Source organism: Halichoeres trimaculatus, unplaced genomic scaffold (assembly GCF_033239565.1).
Source record: "Halichoeres trimaculatus isolate MK-OKI-2021-1 unplaced genomic scaffold, fHalTri1.1 fHalTri1_scaffold_1, whole genome shotgun sequence".
Lineage (NCBI taxonomy): Eukaryota > Metazoa > Chordata > Actinopteri > Labriformes > Labridae > Halichoeres > Halichoeres trimaculatus.
In genome coordinates this window covers 23,873,541-23,890,456 of record NW_027437179.1, presented here as the reverse complement: position 1 = coordinate 23,890,456, position 16,916 = coordinate 23,873,541, and the positions used below count along the sequence as shown (strand labels likewise).

The 16,916-nt window shown below is 40.2% G+C and overlaps 2 protein-coding genes across 2 annotated transcripts; both read right to left on the bottom strand.

Annotated features, from left to right (window-relative positions):
- Positions 1–194: 194 nt before the first annotated feature.
- Positions 195–3,138, bottom strand: pfdn5 (prefoldin 5). Its single transcript, XM_074674306.1, has 6 exons — positions 3,012–3,138; positions 2,667–2,769; positions 2,045–2,076; positions 1,859–1,933; positions 1,639–1,747; positions 195–1,298 (listed from the first exon to the last, which is right to left on the bottom strand). Exons 1-6 carry the CDS (start codon positions 3,075–3,077, stop codon positions 1,213–1,215), a joined length of 471 nt encoding a protein of 156 aa, XP_074530407.1. The 5' UTR covers positions 3,078–3,138; the 3' UTR covers positions 195–1,212.
- Positions 3,139–4,127: 989 nt separating this feature from the next.
- On the bottom strand, positions 4,128–16,827 carry espl1 (extra spindle pole bodies like 1, separase). Its single transcript, XM_074679364.1, has 32 exons — positions 16,665–16,827; positions 16,420–16,508; positions 15,849–16,151; positions 15,001–15,753; positions 14,743–14,844; positions 14,133–14,244; positions 13,899–14,026; positions 13,515–13,708; positions 12,619–12,861; positions 12,285–12,429; positions 11,905–12,064; positions 11,571–11,710; positions 11,234–11,368; positions 11,000–11,116; positions 10,733–10,904; positions 10,513–10,641; positions 10,243–10,399; positions 9,987–10,096; positions 8,665–9,809; positions 8,166–8,577; positions 7,898–8,029; positions 7,062–7,275; positions 6,724–6,929; positions 6,455–6,582; positions 6,078–6,200; positions 5,828–5,977; positions 5,571–5,738; positions 5,373–5,477; positions 5,172–5,287; positions 4,994–5,077; positions 4,740–4,904; positions 4,128–4,504 (listed from the first exon to the last, which is right to left on the bottom strand). The coding sequence occupies exons 2-32, from the start codon at positions 16,498–16,500 to the stop codon at positions 4,303–4,305; spliced, it is 6,531 nt and encodes a 2,176-aa protein (XP_074535465.1). The 5' UTR covers positions 16,501–16,508; positions 16,665–16,827; the 3' UTR covers positions 4,128–4,302.
- Between the last annotated feature and the right edge of the window lie 89 nt (positions 16,828–16,916).

The window sequence follows — 16,916 nt, the reverse complement described above, 5'->3', positions numbered from 1 at the left end:
TGAAGAAAATCAATTTATATCCTTATGTTCTTCATAACCACAGACCTGTGTCCAACATATAATTTTGAAGCAAAATTTGAGAAAAACTTGTTTTTATTCAGTTCAATGATTTTTTAAATAAGCAGTCAACCTTTGAGAAATTTCAATCTGGACGTGGAATGAACCATAGTACATAGACTGCCCTACTCTCTGCCTCTTTCTCTCCCGTACTAACACAGAGACACTAATGCATGCTTTTATATCCAGTTGTATTGACTATTGTAACCCCCTGCTTTCTGGTCATCCAAAATAAAACGTCTCAGTTTTACAACTTTTACAGAACTCAGTGGCACATGTGCTGACAAAGACCAGAAGGGGGACACATTATACTGGTTACAAATCACTGCATTGACTCCCTGTGTGTTTTAGGGTTGATTTTGAGGTCATTTTAATGGTTTTTAAATGTCTAATGGGTCTTGGTTCTTCTTATCTTTCAGAATTGCTTTTAACCGTATGAGGCATCTTTACAGCACTATGGCCCTTGTCTGTGGAATAGTCAGCTGGAGGACCTGAGGGCCACAGAGAAGATTCATATTTTTTAAAGGCAGGCCCAAGACTCACTTATTTCATTTGGCTTCTAACTAATATATTCTTTTTATTTTGCTTTTATTTCACTATTAGATTTATTTGTTCAATTTATTCTATTCATTAAATGATTCAATTTATATCTTAGCCCTTTTATTATCTATTTATTTTCTTAAGCTATTTAATTTTAATGTGTTTACTGTTTACCTCTACTAGTTTAATGCTTTTGTCCAATGTTCTTATTCCATATCTCCAGTGTTTTCAGTGAGTTTGGGTAATGGTAATTCCAAGCATTGCTCTGTCCGCTTTTAGCTTGATCAGTGAAAACACTTTTTGTGTTTTTGAGGTGCCTTCACAAATATGGCAGAAAACAAGAAGCCCTTTTCCAAAACAATCATGAGAAAAATTTGAAAAGCAAAAGATCCTTGTAACCTTGTTTATTGTACAAACTGATCAGTTAAGTGAATTTAAAATGCAGCAAAATCACTTGTCCACTTTACCATGACAGAACCAAAACAATCTTTATTTTTCAGAATTTAACATGACTCTTGGTATCAGCTAAAGTTGCTTCTTGACCTTTGATAGCAGATGTGCACCAAATTTGGAAGCCCCCATCCCTTTCATGTAGGGTTCCAACAGGTGCTCTCTTTAAGCACTGGTGGTCCCAACCATTTGTGATGACTGCTGGCTCTGTTGGAGCTGCTGGATCTTCACGTTCATTACTTCAACCACAGCTGTAAGGTAGAACACAAAATATATATTCCATTCATCTACTGAAATGGAAAAAATGTAACAGTTGACTGTCTTTAAAATATTTTCATCATAAATAAACATAATTGATATTTTTTATACGGAACTACATCACCAAAAATAAATCTTTTACACATGCATTTATACTGAAAACAACTTTGAAGTGTTAAAATGTGTGCAATGTTTTAACTAGTGTGCAAATGTTCTTTCCACTTCAGTAAATACTGTTAGAATTAATATTTCAGTTCAAATTTTATAAAGAAAATGCAAAAATATACAATAAAAAGACAAAGGAAAAGCAGAGAGACATGTAGCTTGTTTTACCTTGTTTCATAGCGTGTTTTTCCTGAAGGGCAGGTTGAATTTTCTCAACAATCTGCTTTGTGAGAAAATCTATTTTACGTTTGAAGAATGCCTTTGAGTCTTCAACACTCTATGGAGACAAATACATTTAGGCAGAAATATTTTTTACCATTACTTCAATAAGTGTTAATTATTTGGTTAAGAATTGAGTAACATAAAGGAAGTGGAAAAAGGTAATTGCCTTTTCAACATAGTACCCTGTCCCAACTTCAATTAAACACGTTTCCACATCATTTAATGTTCCAGGCACATACATCTGAGAAGGGGGAAGGTCAAGGTCATTTCTGTACATTTTGAGCGACACTTAATTCACATCATTATAAACAATAAACCAAATAACACTGGTCGTTAAGCTGTCAAAGGATACAGAGCTGGAAAGCGGCACCAACAATTCTTTTCCTGTTAGAGATCAGAGAGAAAAAGATGCAAGGAAAAAAATATCAACATGTGATGGACAAGACTTGATCCCAAGTAATGATCCCAGTCATAAAACCAGTCTAATTTTAAAGATCTTATGATACAGTAAAAAAAAAAACACACCATACATTGATACTAAAGGTGTGAGAAAAAAATGATGTGTTGTAGTATCAGCATTTTTTTGTTGAACAATTCTAAACAGTAATTTTTTTGTTTGAAAATATTTTTTCTTTTCAAACTTGAGTCCTTCTTTAGTCTTTGTTTATAAGCTGGATTGGGAAAAAATTGACTTGTCGGGTCCCCTGAATAAATCTTAAAAAATGGCCCACGTGATGTGCATTTTTGGGGAAACTGAGGCTTCCAATATGGTCTGTAGACATCACCATCACCATCACCATCATCGTCTGGTGTTAAAAAAAACCCCAAAAAAACCCCACAAAAATCAGAATTATCGAAAAATCGCAATTTTTCACATGAGAGGAACCAAGGGAGAAAGACCCATTGACACGATTTAAGTAGTTTACCACTCCTAGTTGTTGATGTAAAATAGTATAAAAAAGAACAGCACCCACCTTTGTTGTTTTTGTTTAGGACGTTCAAGCTATCTTTAGCTTCAACATATTTGGTCTGGGCAACTTTAAGCTGACCTATTGAAGACGTGAGGAACTCAACCTCCTGTAAGGACAAAACACAAAATACCTAAGAAACTATTTTCACTGTAATCAAAATGACACGCTCGCATGTTTCATATCAGGTGATGGTTTATATCCGACAGTGGTGTCTGTGCCGTTAGCACAGGGTGTGCTAGTAGCTTACTACAGCCTAATGCCTTTATTTTGCGTTATGTTATTGAATTACTGACGTTCCCATCAAAGAACTACAACCCAAATCAAACAAACAACATGCAATGACAGTACCTGATCTAACTGAGTCTTCAACCCTTCTAACTGAGGCAGAGAGAGATCGGTAAGATTCACAGCCATGATGGAAGCGTGATGTGAAACGATCCTAGCGATACGTTTCCGGGTTACGGAGCTGGGCTGGGGTCAGCCCGACACACCGCCCCCCTGCGGCCAAGACATGAGAAGCCCCTGATTCAGTCAGTTCCAATTTTATCCTTAATGGTAACCTATTGGCTCTCAAAGTATTTTTTTTAATATATTGTATGGTTTTGTGATTGACATTAGTAATGCAAAAATTAATTTCATGTTATTGGGAGTATGAGGACTCATAGCGTTGTGTGTTGCTGTCCATGCATTAAGTGGCTTTGTCATTTCCACCTGTGAAATTATGTTAAAACTGCTCATTTTAGAATACCCCCCAATATATAAAGCAGTGGTCAAATTATAAGATCACTTGACATATTAACAAAGGTTCAGTTGTTTTTGTTGAACTGGTCATCATCCCTGTTCTTTTTATGCCAAAATAAAGCCATACAAAGGAGTTTTGGTCATTTGTCCTACAAAAAGGAACTGTGCTCTCTACTGCCCCTCTCTGGACCTCTACCCCATCACCAAAATTAAAAGAGGATTAAAATAGAAAGAAGTGGCCCACTTGATCTGATTTTTGTTGTGGTCAGAGCAACTAAGCATGCTTCAGAACTCTATGAAATAAAATCTTGTTTAAAGGCAAAATAAAATATCTATGGTTTTAGGTCTTAGCAGTGACAGTGCAGAAAATGGTTTAATTTCCTAAACTATAAGTCAATTGTCATTATTTTTTTATAAAGGATCACATGACAAACCAATTCAATAAAAAACTGGATCCTTGTGTTTTCTTTTTGTTTTTATTTCAAGCCTCCCACTTCTAGTACTTTAATCATAAAGTTACTGGGTAATAGCAACCTTAGAATCTTAGAAAAACAGAAAAACATGTTGAAAATTGGCAAATGACATCAAAATGACTCTCACTCAAACACTGGTTATATATAAGAACACTTTTATTCACAATTTGTTGTTATATCAACACAATAAAAGTGCATATCTAAAATCATTTCAAGCATTAAAACATTGTTTAAAAACAGAGGGCATAGTTTTAAATACATAAGTATCAATTTAAACCTTTCCAAAAAAAAAAAAAATAGAAAAAAAACAACAACAAAAAAAGATTAAACTTCAAAATAAAGTTAAAAAAATTGTGCTGATTGAGGTTAAAATCTGCCGTCCATTGACATCCTGTTTTCAGCACACCTTGTGAATTCCAGCCCCCCTATAGGAGGTGGACAGGTAAGCCATAAACCACAGGTGCAGCTCCTATGAGGTGTTTCAGGTGTGTGGCTTGACGTGAAGGGCCCATATAATCCAGGAGGGGAGCTCCAGAGCCAGCAGACAACCAAGATTCCAACAAGGCTTTAGTGAAACGGTCGATATCACGATCCGTCACATCCCACAGGTTCCCCAAAACAAATGGGCTAAAGAGACAAAAAAGAAACAAACGGACTTAAAATCTGAAGAAAAAAAAAGATAACTAAAAATAGGAACTACTGAACATGCTTAGTGTCGTTATATTTGTCACAGGACTGCTGGTCGATCTTATTCCCAAAACAAACTTTATAAATCTACCCCATCAGAGGTATACATATCCACATGTATCACCAGTTATGCAGTGACAGACTGAGGTATTGAAAGTAAGGACAAATTGCTCACCATCCAGCTATGAGGTAGTTCAGGATGATTCCCTGTCCTTCTTGGTCCCCACGCACTGCCAGAGCAGCACTACTACAGCCGAAGAGCAGAGCAGCTGCTCTCATCTGCCGTTTCAGGACTGCCTGACTGTCTAGAAACCGAGCGCCTGCACCGTGACCCACAAATCTAAAATACAGACAGGGTCATTTAAACAAAGACTATTGTAGTTGGAGAGTAATAAAATACAAGTGTGTAGAAAAACATAAAAAACTTACATGTATAGATCCTTGGTTGCAACAGCCTCTTCCAGCCTACTTGAGTCGGGGGCAACGCCACACACACCTTCCCAATCTGGTTTACTTTGATGAAAGAGTGATTTGGTTAAAATGGAAGAAAAGCACTGATTGAAGGTGAAAAAAACAAAAATCAAAAGTTTATGTGAATCTGTCTCACCTGCTGAACCATTCCTTAAATCGATCCTGAGAGTTTCCCAAATTAGCATCAGGGTCCAGCACATAAAACACTTGCCTTGTATTAACACCGTTCTTCAGGATGGACTTTGAGTCAGTCTGAAACAGGACATGTTAATAACAATTTACTTTTCTACCACAGAAACAGAGTGAGTGACATTTGCCCCATAGAGCTCAATCTCACCTCTTTTTGAATGTTCAGTCCAATAAGAGAGTGTAGAGAAGGCATCCGGCTGACAGAGCAAGATCTTAATATGGAAATGCTCTCCCACGGCAACTTCTGAAGGTACTGCAAAACAAAACAGTGCTCATGAATTATTTTCTATTAAAAAATATCTCCAAGTGCAAAGTGGGACATTGTAGTATCCGACACTAAACAAACCTTGTCCAGAATGAGAACAACATGACTTTGAGGCTTGTCTCTGTCAGAGAGTTGGGACACAGTGGTCTGCAAGAGCTGGTCACACTCCATGTCCCACTGAGGAGAAACTCCCAGAGCAAACTGTTTGAGGTCTTCTTTGGAGAGCATAGTAGAGCCCAAAAGCAAAGCCTGAAACATGATACAAAGGTTGTTTTTTTGTTGGCTGTGTTTGTGCTTCCATAATGAGGTACAATATGGCCAAAACAAAACTCTCCCACCTTCAGCAGCTCCTCACTGACAGTCACTCCTCTTGCAGACAAAGATTTGCAAAGGTGCCTGGCTTGTTTGGAGAGCTCAGGGTTTGATGTCGGCGGGAGAAGAAAAGTTTTCCAACATCCCAACAATTCCTCCATCTCCTTTATCAGTTGCTGAAAGAATGAAGGGAAGCTACTTAAACTGGGCAATAATAGTACATCAAAACAAAAGTGATTATAAAGACCAGTAGTAGTCTGGTTCTTCATTACTTACCTCAACTCTAGAGTCAAGTGCCCTACGGCCTTCCCACCACTTGGCTTTCTCAGAAACGCAGCTCACAGCCTTCTGATCCCCCTGAATACAGTCTATCTCCTGCACCAGCCAGCTAATGGGGTGCTTGGTAACACACAAAAACAATCAATATTAGAATCTGGGACATGAAGTTAAAACTTAAACCACAAAAAAGAGTAATAATAAAAATGAACATTTAATAATATACTCTCTTTCAGCACTGCTACTTTTTTCCTCTCGTCAAAGATGAGTAAGCAACATGGCAAAATTGTAAAGTTAGTGGTCAAAGGTCATAATGAAGTCCCTGGACCTGTCTGAGCTTAATATTTCCTTTCTTATGAATTTTGGACTCTCCTCACCTGCTGTTTGGATGTGGGGATGTGGACAGTAACAGGGGCTGATCCTTTCTCTATGCGTGACAGCATGATGTTGTCACCCATCTCACCAGGTTTGACTCCAAGCACAGACATTACACACACGGTCACTCCTGTACAGGGGAAAAGTAGAACACACAATGTGTCCATGATTTAACTCGCATCTTGCTTTTGCATAGCCTATAAAGTTATCTGACTGAAAAAGAATGGGAAAAAAACAGTAATAATAGTATTAACAGCTGTGAATAGATTACCTTGTGGAAGTTGCTGAATTTGTTGCATGAACTCTTGACAGTGGCTCTTGGGGAAAGTGGAAGAATCAAAGGCTGGGAAGGAAAAGATGTTCTCTAACTGTAACAACTTCTGTTCGCTTAAACTCTTTGACTCGCCTGGCCCGAGCTCATCTAGGCTGAGGGAATTCATCTTCTCTGCCAGGTCAGTTGACCCCTTTTTCAGCTTTCTGCAAGAAAATTACCAAGGATATTAAAACATGATATATTTTAATTGAGTTCTACATTTTCTGTTTTGAAGAAACTTCAAATATGAACCACAGATCCTGATTAATCACTTTTCATACAACACACGTGCTTACTTGAAACAACTGGCCAAATGCCTGATTGTGCGATGACGACTTGTGATGCCCAAAGACTGGGCATGCAGCATTGCTGTGCTTATGGGGTCCTGCTGTCCCATGGTCAAGGCTAGAAGGGAACTAACTGTTGTGTGGAGAGTGGGGGAAGGAAAGTGCTGAAGAGCAAACCAGGCTGAGAGGAGTAGAGACTGAACATCATCCAGGCAGAGATTTTCTGTAAGGGAGAAATAAAAGTTATAACTGGGTCACAAGGACTAATTGGAATGTCCCTTTTGCCACATTTGTAAGGAACATGCATGAGTTGGATGAGCAGCAGAGCTGAATATGTGGGTTGCACCCATGAAAATTTGACAAATATTCTCTGCTAATGCAACAAGGTCACATTGATCCATTAAAGATGCTATGATGAGGATCTGTTTTAATTGGACTGCCTCGCCACTTTCTGGGAGTCTCGCTCACACTGTCATAAATTACTTTTTTGCAAGGTGCGTTTTTGTTTTGGAATGGAGATCGGGTTGAAACAAATTTTATTTGTTCAATAAAACTTTTTACTAGATACAACGCGCCGAAGTAAGGTATTTATCAGTATCTTTTTCTGTCTGACAGTTCGGCTCCTGCGTCAACCATCACTACAAAAAATAATCCCAGAAATTGTTTTCAGCAGAGAAAAACAAAGATCTCTCTCCTCACTACTAAACTTTGTCAGCCGGCATAGTGTTGTCATAGGATCAAGCATGTATCTAGAACGGAGAATTTTGCAAGATTACCTTGAAGCTACTCACAGCCCCTCTAAAGATACTGTATTAAGCTGTTCTTTCATCGGTGGAAAGTGTTACCTGGCCTGGTGTCTGAATGAGACAGGTGTGTTTGTGATCCATCCCTCAGATGGCCTCTGCTCCTCAGTTCAGACAGGTCATCCTTCTCCAAATCACAACACATGTCCCGCCGCAGCACTTCAAAATCGATGTCTTTGGAGAGCCAAGAAAGAGGTAAATGACGTGGTCTTTATTTGTTTGTTTCATGTTTTAACATATTGGGATAAATCTTTTTTTTTCTTGTACTCCTTTTCATTTTAACTTTAAAAAAAATTGCCGCAACACTCACCCATATCTTTACTTGATGCAGGATTATCTTCAGAGTCTGATGTCCTGAGCTGCTCAATGCTTAAGTCCAGAACGTCTGTAGTTTCCTCATCATTGGTCCTCATTATTTCCTGCTCTTCTACTGAATCTGCCTCAGCTCTTGACAGCTCCCTTCTGGTTCTTCCTCTTCTTACTGAGGTGGGCTGGCAGACTAAAGTCTGGTCATCTTCAGAGGAGTTGGCCCGAGCTACTGCAGTGCGCGACTTGCCCTTGGTCTGCCTCTTAGGTTGGACCTTCACTGTAGGAGGATCTGAGGATGTTTTACTGCTTTGGGCGACTCTTCTTGTTGTGGTTCGTCTTTTAGGGACTTCAGTTTTCTCTTTGAGATCTGGCTGGCTATTTGTTTCTGTGTCACTTTCGTCGCTGAATTCCACCTGTAATTCAATATAAAAAAAAAGAGTTTTTCATTGACCCAAAACAAAGTTTTTAAAAGTGAAACAACCTATTAATCAAACACTAACCTTGTAGCGTGATATCTTTGTGCGTCTAGGGGCAGCTGGCACAGGTTGGGCTTTGTCTTGAACTGGAGACAGCTCTTCATAGACTTGGAACTGCAGTTTTGGAACAGTCTTTGGTACTTTGAGCACTGACGCAGGGGCTTTCACTCTTTGAACAGGAGTGCAGGCCAGAGTGGGTACCACTGTGTTAAAATCAAAAGAGCCAAGGTCCTTCGCAGAGGGCTTTGACTTCACCATCACTGGTGTCATGGGCACTTGTCCCTTTACTTTAGACAAGGAACTTGTCACTTGAATCTTGGGTTTAACAACCTTGCTCTTCTTTGCCTCCTTTGTTTTGTCAGGAATCTCTGGGTTTTTAATGGACTCTTTTGGCTTCTTCATAGCCAATGAATGAGGTGCTGCCTCCTGTTCTGATTTTGGATCTTTATCCATTTTTGGAGCGTTCCAAGTCCAAACATTTGAGAAAAGCTCCCCTGGGCTGCAGCCCTTTTTGGCAGCCATGGTAACCAATGACACAATAGCTTTGGTTGCCATTAGGCCTGCTCTAATGGGTCTGAGGTCAGGAGATGGTGCAGAATCCACAAATGCTAAACCAGCCTCCAGTATTTTCCATATACCACAGACCTTGTTAAGGCCTGGTTCCAGCCCAGACAGAGCCATGCAAAGATACACACGACCCACTACATCCTGCATCAGGGAGGGTTTATAGGTGCTTTTAACAGGGCCTCCTGGAGGGAAGAGTTTGGCCAAATTTTTGCCAAGTTTGGAAGAGACACTCTTACAGCGGGTCAAAGCTGCCCACTGAAGTTTCAGACCAACCCTTGCTTCATTCGGATCCAACTTCAGAACCAGATCAGCCTGTGTAGCTGCCCAGCGAGCTGTGACACGGCCCAAACAGGGCTCAGAGCAGCAGTGACACTGGCAGTCAGATTCATGTGCCAAAGAGGAGAGCCAACGGCGAGGCTGCGCTTTTAGCGGTGGGGAGCTAGCAAGATCTTTTACGATAGGTTCCCTAGGAATCCACCTAGTGCTCAGGATGCCTTTGTCATCATCATCATCCACAGGGGGACAGGGCTGGGATTTCTTTGTAGGGCGACCTTTCCGGGGTTTGATTTTCATCTCTGATTTTTGCACCTGGTCAGAAAAATCTAAGGGGGTTAAAAAAAATGAGAATAAGCAGTAGACCCAGCAAAAGAAGTATTTATTTTGGGAAATCCAAATGGATTTATGGCATCTTTTTGAATGGTGCAAAAAAAATTTAATCAAAACATTAATAAAAGATGAATAATACGTCATCTGTAGGAGTGGTTGAATACTTAACAGACCTGTACAAAGCTCCAGAAGATTTCTGACTTTATCCAAATCAATTGCACATTCCTCTTTCTCGCCCTGCAGCAGCTCCAACTCAGCTTTTATCACCAGCAGCTCAGAGCATCTACAGGATAATATGTTTAAAAAAAAAAAGGATTAGCCACCTTTAATGGTAGATTATTTCAATTATGAATAAATAAAGAATAAAGAATAGCACAATCAAATCATTTTTCTTTGCTCCACATTTCACATTTTAATCAACGTACTTACCGACTGAGTGCTTGCAGCTTAATGGCCAGTTTTAGAGCTTCCAGACACTGCAGCCTGGCGTCATTGACAGCCCCACAGCTGCTCCTAACAGCTACCATCTTCATGGAGCATTTTAACAGCTCAGAGAGCAGCTGCCACTTCAGCACCAGGTTATCTCCTACTCACAGACCAAGGAGGAAAGAGTCAACACAGCAGACAGTCCTAAACAAACATTGATTGAGTATTGGCAGCTTCACATTTGTTGTGAGAACAGGTTTAGAAGTAATGTACCCTGGTCGATGAAGCGTGAGTCGCCTGAGCCACAGCTGTTTCCATAGAGGCCTTTCCCCACTAAAGTGACCAAAAGGCTGCAGAGAAGCTTGAGACTCTCGTACAGGCCAATGTCTGGGCTGTTAACACCTGTAAAGAAGTCAGAACTCATTTACATCTGAAAACTCAACCTTAATTTTGTGTTCTGGAAATTAAAGGATAAGTGTACTCTTTAGCTAACCGTGCTGTGTGATGTTGCTCCGCAGGGTTTCAGGTAGTGAAGTGACATCCAAACTCAGATAAGAGCTGCAGATTTGTAGAGCTCGAGCACGCAGCAGGTACCAGCTCTTTGACTGCCTTTGCTCATTCACTTCTTTAAGCACTTCACACAGTAAAGGCACCCCACGACAGATCTGTTACGAAAGGAATGTCGACTTTGTTTAAATATTCGATGCATTAAGTAGAAATACAATCCAGTTGAATAGCTGACAGCATAAATATGACCAACCTGTCCTGTGTTGTAGCAGTACTGAGCTTTCAATAGAATGGCCAGCATAGAAAGAGAAGAAGGTCCATCAGGGGTGGAGTCAGAGGTAAAACACTTTTCTGCTCGCTCCAGCTGGGCCTAAAAAGAAATAGTGTACAATTCTTTTCTATAACATACATGGAAAAATTCACAGCAGATACATTTAATTAATCTGTGGTGAGTTTGTGTCAAATTCTGCTCTCAAAACTGCATTACCAAAGCTAGCTCAGGGGTGCCCATGTCCAGAAGGATACCAGCCGACTGACAGAGGGAGGTGGCGCATGCGTGGGCATCAGCAAGTTGATGTGAAAGTCCTATCGCAAGTTGGTATGCTTCCAATGCCTTCAGAGGCTAAATAAGGGAAAGAGGTTTGATGAAGACAAAGAAAAATTCATTTATCAGTGGGAAATGGGTAGTAAACAACCCTATACAAGGATAAATATACAAACTGCAATTTGAAAGTGTAGTATTTACCCTCCTGAATCTAAATACACCTACACTAAATACTCAATTATTGTTTGTTTGGGGTTGATATACCAACTCCATTTTGTACCTTTCCCATGAGTTTAAAGAGAGCTGCAAGTACAGCAATGGAGCTACAGGTCTGTTTAGGACTTCTGACAGAAGGCAGGACATTACTGGACAACAGAGCAGACCATTCATCCAGCGCTCTTTCCAAAGGCTTGGACAATTCTAAAAGAGACAGAAAACATTGTATTTAACTCTCTACTAGACACAGAAAATTTAAAAACATCTTCATATCTTTATCCAAAAATATATCCAAAACTACATGGTGCATCCTAAATTTAAGTACATTACAGAATGAAATACTGGACATACAGTTAGTATATCACACAAGGCTGGAAATGAAAAGTAAGGACTCCTACTGTTCTCTGCAGCCAGGTTGAAATGCAGGCCTTCGTGGACCAGGAAGCTGTCCTGTGTCTTCTGTTTGTCCTCATAATCGAAATCATTGGTTCCTATTGGATTGGCTAAAGACTGGGTCTGCTCTCGCAACTCTCGCTGTTTTTTGTCTCTTTCAATAGCCTAGCAAAAACAACAACAAAAACCCATGCATTAATGACTAGGTACAAGAACTTTGATTAACAGGCAATGAATGTCATCATCATGCTTTTACTCACATCACTTTTATGCCTTATTTTATGATACCAAAAGCAGTTCTAAACAATAACTCTTTTATTAGAATACAGTCAGTGTAACAAAAATAATAAGTGCATGATTTCCAAAATAATGGAACAAAGTTCACCTCCTGGAGATTCTTCTCTAGACTACAGATATAGAGCCAAAGTGAAGCTTGGGCCTTGTCATCTTTCAGTCTATCAGCATTCTCTGGGGTCTCTGGTTCCTCTTCAAGAAGCCGTAAAGCTTCAAGGGTAAAATCAACCGCCGTGCTGTGCAATGAAACGAACACAGCAACCGTGAAAACAGTAGATTCCAGTCTATTTCAGCCCATGAGGGCTATACACATACATTCAAACAGTCTTTTCAGGAAATACTGAAAATTTTTACAACTGCAAACAGTGTGTTTTTGTATCAATGATGAGTGCCCTTCAAAGTAATAATGTTTCTAAAATTCCTACCAGTCAGTCTGTTCACTGAAATCCTGGTAACATACGACTTGGGCCATTTCACAGAGGTACACAGCACGTAGATGAGTGTGAGAGCTCTTTTCATGGCAGATGTCCAACAGATCACACAGAGTGTTATAACGCTCCTGGGCGGTGTCTCCTGCCACCTCCTTATAGCCACGCAGCTCTTCCTCCAAAAGGCAAAGCATTACTTGCTCATCAGGGACATCGGAGCCAAATCCATCATGTAAAGTCCTTTAGAGATGGAACAGGTTATGAGAGTCTTTCTTTTTTTTCATGTACATACTGGGAAATGTATATGAAAGATTTAAACATCATGTAGAGTACAAACAGTATCGAACAGAGCAGTGTTTAGACCATAAAATGAATTTGAAAATTAAAGCATACATAATTTCATATCTATCAAAAACCAAAACTTAAATGTTTTGATGTTAGTCTATTTAAGTCTGTTAAAGGATGACATTGAAAATATTTTCACATGTGAAATCATACAAGTGAAGTTTTCTTCAAGTGCCCGTGTCTTTCCAGTTCCCAATCTCTCAGGATCATCTCACAGGGCTCTACGATGAACGTTGGTCAGTGCACAGAAATTTCTAAATAATTTCCACTTTTTGATTTATCCACACCACTCGGCACACTCGAGCACTAAAGCAGCCAATCAGCAAAGAGCTGTGTTCTCATAGCAGCACTGCCTGCCTAGATTAGTGCAGGTAATGAAGTCACCTGAAGCTGCACAGCCTCAACAGGGTCTGAATATGTGATGCTCCTTGCAAATGAATTCAAAACTGTTGCATGAAGGAAAACTGAGGCATGCTGTGAAAAACTAAAAATAAATCCCACTATTTTGGACCTTTAACTTCTCTTTATCAGAGTCTGAGAGCCAGTACCTCAGACGGATGTCTTCCTCAGAGTTTCGAGCTGCATCAGTCTTAGTTTTGACCCACAGAGAGACCGGTTCAGCCATGTGAGAGGTGATTTTATCCCCCAGAGCCTTCAGCCACAGGATCACCCAGTCCAGTGCACGCTCCAGTTTTCCAGTTCGTCGAGAGGTCTGCACGGCTAGCATGAAGGGTCGGCTCACCTAGTTAAATTTTGAGACAGATATCCACAAGATTAAATCAAGTATTGAGCTTCTTTTCAATAACACAACCCAATTACAACCATAAGGTAATCATGTGCTGATTCAAAGTCCTTCCTGACAGACATGATAGAACAAATACTAAGTAAAAGTGTATCAATGTGATGCATGATCAAAGTAGAAAACTGCTCACCCTGTCAACAGAGAGACATGCAGGGACACTCTTGCACAGATCCTTACAGAGGATCTCGACTAGTGTGAAGGCTTGGTCGTAGAGGCGCCGGTTGTACAATCCACACGCTAAGTTGCTTACTGAGATCACTTGAAGGCATTATGGGGAAAAAAAAAAAAACAAGACAAAAGAATGAAACTTGTGTCCAAACTTTAAGTTTCAACAGGTACATTTATGATGATTTGGGGAAGTTACCTGCTTTGACAAGAAGGTTTTCACTGGACAGTTCATGCAGCTTAGTCAACATAAGTCCAGCTGTGGCTTGGCAGTACAGAAGCACTCTATCCAGTGTGTCACTCTCCTCCAGCTGACAACATCAAATTATAATTAGCACAAAAGATATAAAACCAAGTGTTTTTTTTAACTCTGAAAACACACAGGACTCCTGTAACTAATAGGGTATATGATTTAGTCTCCATTTGTTTCTTTAACAATTTTTGGGTTGCTGATTAGATTTAAACTGCAATTCTTCAATATTTCAGATTTTCAGTTTCCTTGTTTCACACCAGACCATGTGAAAAAGTTGAATGATGATGATGATGTCTACATACTATATCAGGAGCCATATTTTCCCCCAGGATTGCCCATCACATGTGAGTGAGTTTTTAGGATTAATTACAGGGATTTGACAATGTGTCTCTTTTTTTCAACCAAGCTTATAAACAAAGACTAAAATGAAGGACTTAAATTGAAAATTATATCCCCATTTAAAATTGTCAGACAATAAATCCAGATACTTGGATTTTTCTCCCAACCCTAATATCTCATTCATCTTGCAAACTAGACGCTACAGAATCAGCCTCACCTGTGAAGCAAGCATGCTCTCATAAGCAAATACAAAACCCTGGTAAATACTGAAGCAAAGTGCATGCTGTAGTCTGCTGCCTTCGGCCTGGCATTCTGGATTCTGTAAATGGAGCAAACCTCAAATCAGTGACCACTATATATGTTCACAGAAAAAAAAATACTGTCACGATTTTGTTGGGATTTAATCCAATAGTATACTAACTCACACATCCAAAGATATCAGAGCTGATCACAGTGGAGGAGTCACTGCTCTTACCTGCTTTAACACCTTTAATATTTGTTCTTGGTACTCCTCAAGAAATGAAAACCAAGCCAGGAGCATAGACCCACTTAATGCCTTGTTATTGCCACTCTCCACAGCCCACATAACCAGTCCGCATCCCTCCAGAACTGCATGAGCTTCTTGATCCCCCAGATCCGCTGAAAGCGATCGCAAGGCTCTTGCACATTCTTTCAAAGCGTGGCCACTGTTTTCATCAGCCAACACCGAGGGATGAATTTTAACAGCCCATTTGCAGAGCACCACAGCTGTACAGTGACAGGCACCATGATCCATAAACTTGCTCTCGATGTCAGCCAAGAAGTTGGAGGCTAGACCATAGTGGCTGGACTTGCAAAGCACCTTCACAATTACCAGCAATATTTCTGAGAGCACATGTAAACGTGATGTTTCAGCCGACTGCTTAGGCAAGTCCCCATCACAACTTTGATGGGAGGTCCAGCAGTTGTTTAAGAGAGCGTTCATTTCCTGCAGGAGAAAACAAGCATCATCCTTGGTTATTGCTCCACTGCTGCCCCCATATTCGTTGATGGCATCCTCAGCGTAGATGGGAGCTTTGGAGACAGAGGAAGTAGAGCTTTCTGTGTCCAGTAACAAGAGGAAGCTCAGAGCTTGTGTCTGGCAGTGGAGTCTATCACGATGTTTGAGAGTTTTACTCTCTTTGACGGCAGACAGTCCATTCCATAGCACTGAGAAGCAGCTCCGCACAAGGACACAGTAGTCTTCAGCCTATGGACCATGCAATAATAGTACTTTTATTAGTGCTTTGAGTGAAATAAACAACACTTCTAGAGTAATGCTGCAGAATACAAGAGGATACTAACCTGTTGGGCAGGGGTGAGCCTTCTGAAAAGCAACCCAGCTACATTACTACATAACCCGTGAGCACCCAGTGAGCTAAGTTTCTTGACGATGTGGAAAAGTATTTTCTCCATGTACAGAGGACTGCTCTGGGCAACAAGTGCTGCAGAAACATCATATCCATGAAGGGAAAGCTCCACCAGTTGTACCAACTGACTGATATGATCAAAGTCCAGGGATCCGGCTCCAAGGTGATGGTTACAGGCTCTGATGATCCTGTCACAAATTGTGCGGCCCTGAATGCTAGGATGATGCTTCACAAAATCCTACAAAGTTTAAAAAAATTGAAACAAAAATCAAGACAAATCCTTAACCTCCGTTCAACACATTTTAGAGTTCAATACAGTAAACTAACAAAGTTACATCAATCATAGCAAATGAAACGAAGCTTACTTAAGGGAGTTTGCCAGTTTCTGTTACAAGTCCAGTTTGTAAAAGTTTAGGACCAACCAGATATCCGTATAAATGGATACATACCCCAAACAGATGAGCAAAATACAAGCGATTCCTATGAGTAAAACTGAGTAGGCTAACCTGTAGTTCTCGAAATAAAAGCTCCGTGTCCCTCACAGAGGCAGTCCGTTTGATGTACTCTTCTGCTTTCACACACTTCATGTCGATACCTATGAAGATCAAGAAACATGTTAACGAACACGCTCGTAATTTTACCCAAAACTTCGACTCAGTGAACTGCTTAGCTAACGTTAGCGACAGCGTTTCTCAAAACACAATGCAAAAACATTAACGTTTGACAATTTAACCGATAGATAGTGACTTACTCTAAAGACACAGCCTTTCGGAGCAGCACCTTATTCACCATAGATAATAATTTATTCTTGTTGTAAGTTGTACCATGTTTTAGCCGCGATGCAGTGGCTGCTAAACTTCGTGTAGCGGAGTTTAAGGATTCAAATCTCTCACTATCATGGAAACTGCAACGCCGCGCACTGTTTTTGAAAGGTGTTTGTCGGCCAATCCGAAGCTATATCCGGTGTAACCTGAATCGCAAGGACTTGTGGGTAATGCTGTTT